Consider the following 14,225-nt stretch of genomic DNA (forward strand, 5'->3'; position numbering starts at 1 on the left):
CCGCTAGCAGCTCCTTGGAATTCATAGGAGGTTATGAATTAACCCCTTAAGGACAATGGGCGGTCCCTAAACCCATTGAAAACAATGCATTTTGAGCCCTTACATGTACGGGCTTTGTCATTAAGGGGTTAAAAGTGTGAAAAATGGTGTTATCAGACCACTTTCCAAACTTTGCACCAGGATCAGTTTCTAAACATAACCTTCCGCAGAGGCAAGAACGCCAATGGTTGCCATCTACGTCCAAAAAATAAGAAAGGGAAAGACCATATAATGTATGACGTCACAACTTGAAATACATAAAAGTCAAGGCATAGCATGGAAGGAGTCTTATCACCATGTTTAGCCTGTGACGAGGCCATTCAAATGATGGTATTTGATCCAATGTCACCATTTTACCCAAGGGGAACGTTCCACGTGGTGATAACCCCGCTACAAGGACATTTTTGCTCTAATATTTCATTTCAAGTGCACACGTTAGACCCACAGAATGCCCGAACGTGTGAGTTATAATGTATATTTACACACATATCTCGGGGGTCTCCTTCCATAGAAGCTGGGTGGGGGGCTATGGAGAAACGTAAATTATAGAACCCCCGGAGGGAACGAGACGGGCCAACGCATTTCACCGCCAAGTGAAGGCTTCTAAACTTACGACAGCCTCATCCAGCATATGCTGTGAAAAAAATAAACTCTCGAGCCCCTCCTCAAATAAACCCACTTCAAATTTGGTTTGCATTGTTCTGTTTTTTTTTTTCAACCATTTTTAATTCACGCTTTCCTGATACATTTATAAATGTAAAAAAAACCCAATATATACAAATTAAAATTCTGTAGAATCCATGGCTTCTTTTGTAAACAACATGATTATTATGAACAACTGGATTATTCCAATGGCAACTCTGGCTTTTTACTCAGTACAATAGTATGAATTCGGCAAGTTAGTGCACACCTTAAATACCAAAATATTTTTCCGTTATCAAACTTCTCCGCGTGACTTAATCTGTAAATTTTGGGAATGGGAAAAAAAAAATGTAATTTAATTATCATAAGAATCGCAGGTAGCTTCCATGCCTGTCGGTACTCCAGGATTCTACTAAACCGTTGTTTAAGTACATTTTTTAACAAATACTTGACAAAAAAAAAAACAATATAAAAAAATAAGCAGGAAAAAAAAAAAACATTATTCTGCTTGCATTATGTTAAAAACATACCACGAAAACCCAAAACAGAAAAAGAAAGAAAATGATCATAGAGATCTTCTTAGTGTTGTAGTGCTGCCATTTTCTTGCCACAGGGGCCACTGGTTCGTGAATGGGCTTCACCTTAATGCTCCCTGGATATTTTGGAGAATTGGTATAGGTTTAGATGCTGTAGTGAAGGCACAAATATGCATTTTTTTTAAACGATAAACAATCCAGGTGGGATGTTGTACCCTGTGCTGCCAATATCCGTACAGATTTATCCTTACGTACGGATATACAGCTTGTCTATAAATGTCCTTCCATGATGGCCGCCTAAAACTGGCTCACCAAGTATTTTATAATCCCAAACTCAGCACTAGTCCTACGTTAATAATGTCCTTGGTGTTATTCATATATATATTCAGACACTATCAATTCTTTTTCTCTAAGTAGTTTGAGGGTACCCATCCTTTAAACGGTTTGACCCCATCGAGGATATGGCAGTACCACCAGCCATTTGGGTTCTTTTCCAAAACTTCCATGGAAACCCCTTCCTCAAACCCTGCAGTTTCGTCATCTCCTTCGTAGTCTGCAATGGAGACATAAATATCTTTCAGGTTATTGTGAATAAATTGGGATTTCTCGATGGGTTTAGGTCGGACGGTAGACACGGGTATTCCATTCTTTTGCGGAGATCTAACTGGCGTCTCCGATTCGGAAGAGCCGGCTTCTGTTTTATCGAGAGACTTTGCCTTGGTTCCGTTGGTCTGGGAACGGGTAGTATTGAAAGACAAGTTTCGACGCACTGTTCTCAGGTGGTCGGTAGCGGATAAAGATTCATTCCTTCGCAAGTGACAAGAAATGCTGTTATCCTTTGGCGGTGCGGAGACAAACACGGATTGTGGTCTGACCGCTAATTGTTTCACCCCATTTCTCAACTTTACAACATTGCTTGCTGGACCTGGAGGTTTGGAGAATCCTCCCGGAGGCCTTGAAGGAACTGGAGGTGTTGCTCTCTTGCTTTGGTTAATAGTATTTAAAGCTTGCACTCTTCTTTCTATCTTCTCCAGGCTGTTTGACTTGTTTTCAGTTTTTTTACATTTAACTGAATCCGACTCAGTAGTGGAGGAGGTCTCACATTGCTTATTGTCCACCTGCTCTAGAAAGTGTGAGGGGGCCCAGCCCTCCAAGTTCTTGTATTTTATATACCACCAACCACTGTCTTGTTTTTCAATGAGTTCTACGGTGGCTCCTGCCGGAAAGCTTATTTCCGAATCCTGAACCTTTTGGTAGCTGCTGGTGGCTTTATAAACGATCCTCTGCTCCTCGTTGCTTTCCTCATTCTTGTTATTTGTGCAAATGATAGTGCGGGAGGAACCTGGAAAATCCACGGAGCTTCTTCTCGGAGTGCTCTCAGCATCATCGGAAGCTGTCCTTGGTGGATGCTCTGAGTCTTCACTTTTAGAACCTTTAAGTCCACTTCTGAGCTGTCCTGTTGGTCTGAGCTGGCGCCTCAAGCTGCTAATGTCCATCTTATCCTGTTTTTGGGAGTCCGCTTTATTTAAGAAGGGCTTTGGTCTAACCGACGGCTTTGCTTTGGTTGAAGATATCACTCCCGCTTTTTGCTCCAGATCATTCTTTGAACAAGCCTTCTGCAATGCACTCGAACCAACATCTGAAGCTGACCTTGGCTTTTTCTCCTCAACAGTTGAGAATGAGACGCTTTTACCTGTTTCCTGCTGAATATTTTTTTCTGATTTATATTTCAAGAGAGGTGGTTTTGATGTGGCTGCAGTAGGAGAATTTCTCTGTATCGCCGAAGACCCTTTTTGCGAGCCTGAATCTCCACGGAATTCTTTGTTCGAAACGGAATCTTCCCCATAAGGTCGGAAACCTTCATTTTCATAAATGGTCTCTTCTTCGTTTGTGACGTCTTCGGTAGATTCGCCAACCTTGAATTTCGCTCTTTGGAGAGTAGAAACAGGCGAAAGCTTGGAGGGTTGGAACATACTTTCTACGATGACGTCATCAATGTGACTTTGGGACGAACACTCGTTTATCTCTGCTTCTAATTCAAACCCAAAAGCAGGAACATCGTATTCCGGCTCTTCGTATTTTTGCTTTATAGGGGAATCTCTGGATTCTTCCGAGCAACTGGTTCCATGAGCAGCTCTTTCCTCTGCATCTTTTGGTTTGATGGGTGGTGCGGGAGGAGGAACTTTGGGTCTCGTTAAGGTACTCGACCTCCTACTTAAATTTGGTTTCTTTCTTTTGTCGATGTAAGAAGAAGGTGCCCATCCCTCCTTTTCACCTATTTGAACGTACCACCAACCACCTGAATTCTTATCAATCACCTGAAAATGAAATACCGGATATTCAATGCTCACAATTTTACACAAAAATAAATGGTTCTTATGCTACAAAAAATGTATTACGGCATCGCTTCTTAGAAGGACAATATCCTCATGTATTTTAGTTGGCTTTTTTACTTAGTTAAATGTTAAGTTTGTGAATTCATATAATTCTATATTTCAAAGTGATCTAGAATCGTTCTTTTTTTGTTTAAATTGGACAACGCAGACAAAAGAATCTGCGGACAGCGAGTACTATAATAATAATAAAATGGATTTTGGATACTGAGTGGTCTTAGCAGTTTAGATCATTTTAATAATATATGCATCGCCGAGTGGGGGTGCAATGGTGATCCTGGGACATAAATATTTTAATGTATTTATTTAAGCTCCTGCATTGGGAGGTAAAAAAACCTCTCTTTCGGTAAAACTTAGTATTTTTGTCGGAGAGAAACTCATGTTTGCTTACATCTGCTTTTTGACCTCCTCGGAAACTGATTCCATCCGATATACAGGATTGGAACTCGGCAATCGTGTAATATTCAACTTCGACTGATGGAGGCTCCGGGGGTTTTGGTAACTGGAATCCCTGCAAAACAATATACCAGTATATGTAATACTCCAAGACCGACGTGTACAAAGAACAAACTGTAATCGGGATATTCTGTAATTATCAAACTTTGTGCTTTGGCTAATATTTCATAAACTGTCAAAAAAAAAATGTCAAAGTTAACTAATATTGCATTTGCAGAAAACACGATAGATTTGCATAGAAGTTTTTTTTTTCTGAGCGGTTTAAATGTTATGCCGAATTTACAATTCCTTTGGCCATTATTTTAACCCCTTAAGGACAATGGGCGGTCCATAAACCCATTGAAAACAATGCATTTGAGCCGATACGTGTACGGGCTTAGTCATTAAGGGGTTAAAGGTGTCCTAACCTTCTTTTGTAGATGATTTGTTTTTATAACTCTCTCCTCGTGAACTTTTAAACTTCCTATGTGTGCGTTTTCGTGCTAAATGTCCGTAACAGCCGCATTAACTATAATGAGTAAGGATTCTGTAAATTATACATGTGGATGCCAATCCAATTTTTACTAATTACTGAATTGTTCACATGCCTAACTAATTAGAGGAAACACAAAGGGGGTGGGGGGTCCCAAAAGACCAAAAAAAATATAAAAACAAAAATACAAACCAGACTGGACTCTCTTCGAGGTGGAGGTTTCGTTCTTAAATTCGGAGAACCTGGATGAAAAGGGAGAAAAAAAAAAGTCTTTAGAAAAGGGTATTTATGTAGAATGAACACCAGAAATTATGAGGAAATGTCAGGTTTTGGGTTTAAATCTCCAATAATTAATAGCCTTAAAATGTATATATATATGATGTAAGCGATGACCATCTTGAGAGTGATCAGTGATGCAATACAACAGCGGAGATCTCTACTGCGACGTGTCATCTAATGCAAGATGATGGCAGGAGAACCGTTTGTTTCAGAAATAAATGTTTAGGTGGTGGGACACGGCTCCCACCGGGACAGTTTGCTTTCCAACCACCCGGTAGGTAGAATAAAACAAAGGCTGGTTTTCCTTGTAGCCCCTGTGATATGATTTCGGCAGCACCTGCCGCAGGTTATTCTTGAGAGATAGAGCATAGTGTGACATTTCTCAGGTTTTCAGCAGGATTTTTTGAATCAGAATGTTAAGAAAAGCAGCATTCCGGAGTTAACAAGAAACAGCTGAGTGAGACCCTACGGGGTTTAAGCAGCTCCTTAACTCAACTACAAAAGGAATAATATATGAACTGCGCAAGCAACCAAAGGCCTACTGGGGGCTGATGTTTTTGTCGCTGCTGTCTTAATTTAACATTTGTAGAGCTATAAGTGGCAAGTTGGGGGTTATATAGAAAGACGGTGGTATATGAAGCATCGGTTTCCATGGTAGCTGCACCTATTAAGCTCCAGAAATTCACCTTATGCTGCAATTACCCCCCCAATGAGTCAGTTCCTACTACTCCAATATAAACAAATATATATAAACTCGTCAAAATCCACTTGGGCCGGTTGCAATTTATCGCGGTGCAATTGTAGCTTCTACAATATCATGACCTGGTCTCCTACAAACACACTACAAGCTCGCGGTAACGTACTTATTTCAGATCTTTGGGGAGCGATCCTGGCCACGGCCGGAGATCCCGGGGTCACCTTGCAGGGTTGCTTCTCCGACGTCATCATGGAATTTCCATTGGAGTCATTGCAAAGTATGGGCAAGCTGATTTCCTTTTTGGTTATTGGGGGTTCCTCGCCCTCGTTTCCTCCTTGACCCTCTTTTTCGTTCGACTGCTTTTTGTTCAGCAAGTTACTGATCTCCATGATGTTTCCTATGATTTCCACGGGGCCGGCCAAATTCTTCTTCCTGCACGGGAGGTCATCTTTGGCTTTTTTCAGGTAGGATGCGGGAGCCCAGCCCTCGTTACCTTGATACCTGCAATAACAATGTTGCAACATCTCAGCAAATGCATCATGGAGCTCCAAGGATTATTATAGGCTGGAGCTTCCTAAAACGGTACACTCATGTTATGAAAACTCCGATATGAGATCTTTAGCATTGTAAGACTCCAAACACCCGCTGGAAATGCCTCCATTACAGATCCTAATAAGCCATAACTTCTTAGCGCGCCATTAACGTCCATGACATTAATATCAACCGACCACTTTCTCCCCTCCACACTACCCAATTTTCGACCTCCTCGGAGATCTCAAAACCTTGAATTGTTTTATAAACCAGTGCCTATCCCTTAGATTTTTAAATTCCTTCATGGTGATAATCTCCACTACTTCTGCCGGGAGGCTGGTCCACTTATCCACCACCCTCTCAATGAATAAATACTTTCTTACATCTAACCCTTTGGCCCTCTTATTTTAGAATATAACTCCTTATCCTAGAAGATCAACATCCTTAAAATATTTTTACATGCCCTGTACTTTGTTAAACTTCTTTATATATTTAAATGTTTTCATCATATTCTTTCTCTCTTATCTTTTTGTTGCGATCCTTTAGTGTTTTCTGATAACTTTTACCCCGTAGACCATGCACGAGTTTAGCGGCCCTTCTTTGGAAGTCCTCCGGAATATCCATATACTCACAGTACAGATGGGTTCTCCCGTACTGGACGAAGTAATCAATAATTACAGCTAATTTTAATTACATATAATGATGACTGCACCACGCGCTGCGTTATTTAAGATGCTTTGGTGTATATGACGCAAAACGAAATTGTACTTAAAGTGAAGCAAACTCCAAGAATCAGTGTAAGTGTATCTTTGCAGCAGCTTCCAACATCTGCTTTCCAGCTTGGCTGCTTTGGGTATAATTCCAGAGGAAAGTAATGAGAAAAAAAGACAAGAAATGATGATCAACACATGTACAGGAATGTTATGATAATGCACGTTTAAGGTGGAGCCTGTCATAATATTTAAGGTGGCTTATGGGCTTATAATAAGATCGCTAACTCCTCTTAAGTAGTTGGAACACCTTTTTATACGAAAGTTTTGGGAAAAAATTGAGTCTACGGACTGACAAAGCAGAAAAAGGAAAGAAAAGTGAGAAATGTATGCTTTGCAAATAAAGATTTATGTGCAATTACACGATTGGTAATATCCACTATTTTTGTGATAATATCCACTGATCATGGGTAAAAAAATGAAACATTAGTGTTTATTCACTAAAGTGAGCGAGCGTGGGAGGAATAGGATGTTAACGTATATATCGTTAATGGGCCAATCCCAGTAAGCATCTCCTGCAAGACTGAACTGGTGCACATAGCTAAATACATTATCTCACCGGTTTAATTATACATTAAGCAGGGCATTCTTGAAGGAGGTTGGCTCTTCTGAGTGCACACGGGTAATGTATGACCCAACGGAAACACACAGAGTGCTTTGTTACTGACAAACTGGAGCATACTGGTGAAGGCACGGCTGGGATGGACTGGCCTCGGGCATCGGCACCTAAATATGGAAATGTTTTGTCTGATGGTTAAATGCCTTGGAGTTCTGCAATAACAAGGGATGTCACTAGAGGGCGCCAAGGGGGCTGAAGCCCTGCGTGGGGGCTCTGTGGGTCAAGCAGATTTCCGACGTGAGTCTCCCAAATTAACTCAACCTCATCCGGAGCACAGCGGGTGTTTTGTAACCCATTTTAATAATATTTTCTGGGTATTAGTGAGTTGTGGAAGCCCCCCTCACTCTAGCAGGGGCTCGCTCTTATAACTTTTCTGGAAGGGCTAAAAATGACAGAACAATCATTAAGATTTTTGAGCTTATTGATCCAAGGAGAAATCTGCTTGCCTTTTGGAGTCAAAAAGGGAATTTTCTCTTCCTCTAAGGGGCAAAATGCTTAATTTTGGATCAAAAGCAGAAAGAATAAGTAGAAAGGCTCAACTTCGATGGGTCTTTTTTCAACATACATTACTATGTAAAGGTTGTAGTCCATTATAAGCATCAGACACTGACCTCCTTAAAAAGAGAAGGTAAATATTTAGTGGCCCCTGCCCCTCACTAATTGAGAAAGTTTATTTTTCTGGAAGCTTAAAACCCAGTAATTATTTTCCTAGAGACATTGTATCAACGGGCATTCACCGAGAAACAATTCCATGTATTTTGGAATCTAACGCTACGCTGAGCTCGGTTTACTACACTTCTTTTTGTCTCATTTAAAAAAGTCAGCTTTGAAATATACACAAGCAAGGAAGTGTATATCCGGCAATTACTCCTCCGCTATTTCCAGAATGTTTTCACTTGGCCAGGATTTTTGCATCGTTCTAATTTAGATTTAAAAAATGTATGATGAAAAAAGTAATAAAATCCACAAAAAAGCTAGAGACTGAATAATAAAATGATGTTTCTGAACAGGTTTCCAGTTTAGAATGCATTTAATATTATTAAACAGAGTCAATTATTATATGAACTCTTTGAATTGTAATGTTATGTGAGAGGCAAACTGGTTTTAGCACCGAGGGAAGCCAATTACCATTGGGGTAACGATTCAGTTTGGAGCATATAATGGAAACCAGACAAGAGCAAGGAGGCCTACGTTTGGACTGACCTTTACCTATGAGGGGGACCCCAAAAAATCCCAGAAGGGTGAAATAAACAAAAAGTTTTGAGAACAACTCAACTGAGGATGGACAACCACCTTAAAGTCTGCGCTATGGTGCGTCTCGGGTTTTCGGTGTTATTCCAGATGTCCAGATGTGGACCTTCTTGCTACTTGTACCTAGAGAGATACCAATCACAGGGGCAAGGTCCATGAAGACCAACAAGTACATCTGGGGTCATTGGGGTCTGGGGACAAGCAAGCTAAAACTTGAGACACTCCTGAGTGGAGGCGCACCGTAGAGTAGGCTATTAAGCGGGTGTCCATTCTCAGTAGAGTTGTTCTCCAAGCCATTTGTATCTTACTATGTCCTGCAACTTATGGTAAGCTTTTTTAAGCACTGCCTCCAATGGGCATCTTCATCAAAATGATCTGGAATAATCAATCGTAGTTGCCTTTAAAGTCCACCTTTGGCTTACTGACAAAGGGAACACGGCAATAATTAAATTCAGTTTACAAAGCTGTAATTTATTAAATATCATCAATTATCACTACATGTCGGAGATTTGGGATACCAAGAGGAAGAATTTCTTAGAGATTATTTTGCCGGCGCATAACTTTGCCTCATTTCAGAAAATAACCAAAGAGACTTTTATAAGTCCATTAAAACTCTCAAAACAGATGTTATACGCCATTCTGAAAGGCAATGATTGCACCGTAAGTGACATGTAATCAAACAATTCAAATTGTGTAACAATGAGAAATGTGGAAAGCATTACCGAGGAAAGCCAATGGGCTTGCATATGTATAGACCAAGTAAAACTACAGCTTAACTATCCGTATGACATCATAAATAATTTACTGTTGCCATCAAATTGAAAACTAGACTCTCTCTTGATTTATCCACTCGCTTGGACCTTGACAAAAACACTGCAGACCGTACATCTTGCACATATGGCTGAGGATGATGATCAGCACTCATAGAGTTAAATCTTCCTTGTTATGACTGGAACGACGTGTAGGAATACAGAACGAAGGAATAAGGGAGAACAGTTACAGAATTCTAATATTACAACCCGACTTGCAGTCCTTGCAATTGCGGCCACGATTTTCCCCATTTATCAGCAGGAAAATTCCGAGATGCGGCAAACGTGTTCCAAAATATCCTTTAGCATCATGGGGATATCTGGAAACCGGCACACTGAGCACCCCTATTCCCATCGGAAGCGCTGAGCTCTTGATGTTAACACACAGATAAAAACCCGTGATAAAGAGCTGGAGTTAGAATTTAAGACTAATGGATTACTTGGGAATAAGTCTTACCTGATATACCACCATCCTTCTAAATTCTTCTGGATGACCTCCACGGTGACATCTTTCTCGAACCCGATTTCATCTTTTCCTTGGCTGGTGTACGGTTGGATGGTGACATATTTCTCTTCTGGTTGTAACAGAATAAATTATTAATGCAAGTTCCCGTGTTCTGTTTAATGAGTTACTCAACAATCTTTAATGAGTTACTCAGTTAGACAGATCTATACTCGCCACAATATCGGCACATCGATCTCACAATGAAAGAACCACACATAGAGACAATGTATCGAATGACAACTAACAGGCTGTTGTAATGCGGTCACCATGGCGGTCATGCTTCACTTTTACCATTTCGTCCCAGCAATCACCCTAACCCCTCATTGTGTTTTCCATGGGGTAGCTACCAGCTGAGTTTTTATGACGCATCAGTAAGCTGTCGGGCATTCGCCCGGGGTGCCCGACAACCAAGCGGGGCCTGGGGCCTGGGGCCTAGCGGAAGCAGTGATGAAACTCAGAATATTATTGCTTGTAGGGTTAGAAGAAGCTGCTTTATGTTACTTGCAGAAAGACACCAAATGAAGCACACTGGCAAAAGTTAGAAAAAGTTATTCAGCTAAAATCCTAAAATTACAGAGATCTGTCACGATTTATCACCAGAATTTGGCCGTTTTACAAATACCTGAATTCTAGATTGCTCTGGATTTTTATTTGGCTCGACGGTTACAGGCAGCTCATAACAAATACGGCATCAATCTTAAAAAGGCCACATCGCACCCGATAAATCTTGGCAAATTTCGAATGACTTTGGTGAACAGCGCTGATTATTCCGTCCATATTTTAGCACAATACAAAAATAGTACAAAAGATGGGGAAATTACTTGCAAACCATAAATGATTCATCTAAGCAACGAGGCCTCCAAAAAAGCCAAAATCATCCCAAAAACTCAAGTGGTTGCTTTTGGTTGCATTTGGGGATCCACTTCAAACTTTTAACGTTTTAAAGTTACATTCAGGATCCTCTTTGGATTGGCTGCTCCTAAATATCTTCTCTTATGGACTGAACGATTTTAAACAGAATTCTGAAGTTTGAACGCATTTGCTCATATCGCAGGGTTTCTCACTTAATATTCTAGGCTTATTTTCACAACCATTAATGTTGCAAAAAGGAGGAAAAGCTCAATAACAGGTTAGATCCATCTGTTGTTGGCGATAAAACCAATAACAAAGGACTAATAATTATAGACGCAATCAACCCGCAAAGGCCAAACGGCTCTGCAGAGGAATTTTCATGGAAATGCTCTGCAGGTCATGTGGCGACGGCAAGGGTCTTATAGGCGAAAGAACAGCTGTCAAAAATTGCTCTTTTCCTAAGAATGCAATATAAATAGCTAAACGGTTGTATCTGTTTACAACTATTTAACCCTGTCCCTGCTGGAACTGGACAATATATAACCCTGACCACGGCCATGACGGGATGGACAGAATTAGTTGTATATTTGGCCTGATAATGTGTAACAAGTCTTACCCGTTCTGTTGTATAACACTTTAAACATTTTGCTCTCTGGATATTAACATAAAGACCAAGCATATTAATGGATAACACATGCCTCGCTATAGGTGGATTGTCTTGTTATTTACATACGGATATTTGCTGAGTGATATGTTATGGCACACAAAAAGCAAATATACCAGGACTTTCTAGGCTGGAATCCACCCAGCTGGTTCCTATTTAAAAGCAGAAGAGAAGCAACAAGTCACAGTGTGACAAACACGGCGTTCTAAAGAAACATTCTAAAAGGCGTGTAGAACAACGGGGCGGTAGAATTAGAGGCAGCCCAATAGAACTGGACGGTACGGGGATTTTATTCAATAAACTAACCCTTTTCTATAGCATGACCTGCTTATGAGCTGGCTGAGGGTCATGAGAGTAACAGGTCCTCCAACCCGGAGAACAAATGAGGATGCCAATGTCAGCTTTGAACACATCTGGTGCTACAAATTCACGGTTGGCATTGGAAAGACTTGGCGTAATCCTGATAAACAGTGTTATCCAATTTCATTTTTTTATGGGGTGGAATGGAGATATTTTAAAGCATTAATGAGCGAATGGGTGGGACTCTTATAAAACGTGATATAATAAAGCGCATCAAGTTCTTGGCCGGGGCGGGGGACATAGCAGAAAAGGCCCTCGAGGGCTACATCTGGCCTGCGCACCTCCAGCTGGATAGTCCTCTCAGTGTCAAGGATTACATGGATGCAGCTCACTTTAGAGACAGAAATCCAGACGCATGCCCAAGACCGAATACATCACTCCTTCACAAGAAGCTATCTGTCCGTCCACAATACATAGTGATTGTATGGGATCTGTTAAGCCATGTAGACGTAGTCTAGGTTTGTGGAGAACATCGCCAATAAGTCCCATCAGCCAGTAGATCCCCAGAGTGCTGAATATTCTATTTTATGTGTTATTTCTGATTGTCTCCCTGAACATTTTATGAGGAAATAGAACGGTGGGATTAATGAAGTTTGAGGCTACTAATTTTACATATGAGCTTTGGCCAGCATGAATCCAGGAGTCTCCGCAGGTTCTAGCCCATTTAACCACTTCTCCAGTAAGGGATTTTGCGCTGACCCATCTGTTTTTGTTCTGATAAAACTCCCCAGTTTGGTAAAAGCCATGAAGCCATTTAATAAACGTGGGTCACAGAATGCATGGACGTGAAGGACTGCACAGTCCTCGTAGGTTTAACCACGCAAGTACTGGTATGGAACAGCATGGAGGGCAAACTTCAAAAGGTTTGACTTGTGGGACGTACACTACGTCTGGCGAAGGATTGTAGGGATTTTAGTGCAGTAACAGCTGAAAGTTAATTCTTTGCCCTCACCCGTCATAAAAGTTAGCATTTACCGTGATTTATGGACGAGAACGATTGTTCGTTCCTGGTATATCAACCACACCATGTCATTATTGGGATGGAACAGGATCAAGGACATATTTGGAAAGTTCAACATGTGGCAAGAATATTCACAGTTATTATTTGTTTTCAAAAATAGCATATTTTAATAAGAAATACGGAAATATGCCTGCATCTGCATTAAAATTCATTAAAAGGAATGGAAGCCAAGCAGGGGAACATAGAAACCCATATCTTTATATATAAACACAATGTGGTCTTTGTCATGAAGCAGCACTTATGAAATTGGCCTCCATTCACATACTTTTGTTGTTTGAATGCTATTTTTATTGTGAAATTGGAATACAGTGTTAAGAGACGCCTAAATTATTATAATCATGAAAACTAAAGCTGCTCATCGTATTTTCAGTGGTCATTTTTTAAACCACACAAATCAAACTGTGTGGTTTTTTTCAACAAAAAATACAGCTAAAGGCAAAAGCAGCATTCGTGCGTATGGCAAACAACACCATGGAGGCAACTACAAAAACACATTCGGGCATAAATATACTGTCTGTACATGCACATAATACTCAAATAATGATATTTTTAGGGGGTCGTTAACTTAGATCAGGGGTAGGCAACCTTCGGCACTCCTGATGTTGTGGACTTCATCTCCCAGAATGCTCTTACAGTCATAATGCTGGCAAAGTATCAAGGGAAATGTAGTTCACAACATCTGGAGTGCCGAAGATTGCCTACCCCTGACTTAGATAATAGAAGACATGATATCATGTGACTACAATTGTGTGGGGAGAGCCGTGCTTGGGGAGAAATCAGGGGCATAGAAGGAGAGCGGTGTCAGGGAGAGATCAGAGTCACAGAAGGAGGGCAGCATTTGGGAGAGATTGAGGCACAGAAGGAGAGCTGTGTCGGGGAGAAATTGGAGCCTTAAAAGAAGAACAGGGTTGGGAAGAAATTGAGGGCATAAAAGGAGAGCGGTGTCGGTGCGAGATCAGGGGCATAGAAGGAGAGCAGCATTGGGAAGAGATCAAGGGATCTGTGTCGTGGAGAAATTTGAGCCTTAGAAATTGGATGCATAGAAGGAGAGCGGTGTCGGTGGGAGATTGGGGCATAGCAGGAAAGCAGTGTCGGAAAGCGATTGTGGGCAGATAATGAAAGCAATGTCAGGGAGCAATCGGGGCACAGAAGGAGAGCACTGTAGAGGAGAAATGGGGGTATAAGAAGAGAATGGGGCACAGACGGAGAACAGTGTTGGATAGAATGAAAAGAATGTTGGGGAATCATTGGGGATGTAGGAGGATAGCAGCGTTGAGGGAGAGATCTGAGGAGTCAGGGGGAGATTGGGAAGAGGAAGGAGAGCAGCGT

The 14,225-nt window shown here is 41.1% G+C and overlaps 1 protein-coding gene across 4 annotated transcripts in view; it reads right to left on the reverse strand.

Annotated features, from left to right (window-relative positions):
- Nucleotides 1-201: 201 nt before the first annotated feature.
- Nucleotides 202-14,225, reverse strand: part of SH3PXD2A (SH3 and PX domains 2A) — a 125,059-nt gene continuing 111,035 nt past the window's right edge. For all 4 annotated transcript variants that reach the window (XM_053451166.1, XM_053451164.1, XM_053451165.1 and 1 more), the window contains 5 exons: nucleotides 9,952-10,069; nucleotides 5,681-6,015; nucleotides 4,731-4,780; nucleotides 4,002-4,121; nucleotides 202-3,535 (listed from right to left, as the gene is read on the reverse strand). In XM_053451166.1, coding sequence (XP_053307141.1) covers nucleotides 1,613-3,535; nucleotides 4,002-4,121; nucleotides 4,731-4,780; nucleotides 5,681-6,015; nucleotides 9,952-10,069 — 2,546 coding nt within the window. In that variant the 3' untranslated portion in view covers nucleotides 202-1,612. The remainder of the gene's footprint in view (nucleotides 3,536-4,001; nucleotides 4,122-4,730; nucleotides 4,781-5,680; nucleotides 6,016-9,951; nucleotides 10,070-14,225) is intronic.

Source organism: Spea bombifrons, chromosome 11 (assembly GCF_027358695.1).
Source record: "Spea bombifrons isolate aSpeBom1 chromosome 11, aSpeBom1.2.pri, whole genome shotgun sequence".
Lineage (NCBI taxonomy): Eukaryota > Metazoa > Chordata > Amphibia > Anura > Pelobatidae > Spea > Spea bombifrons.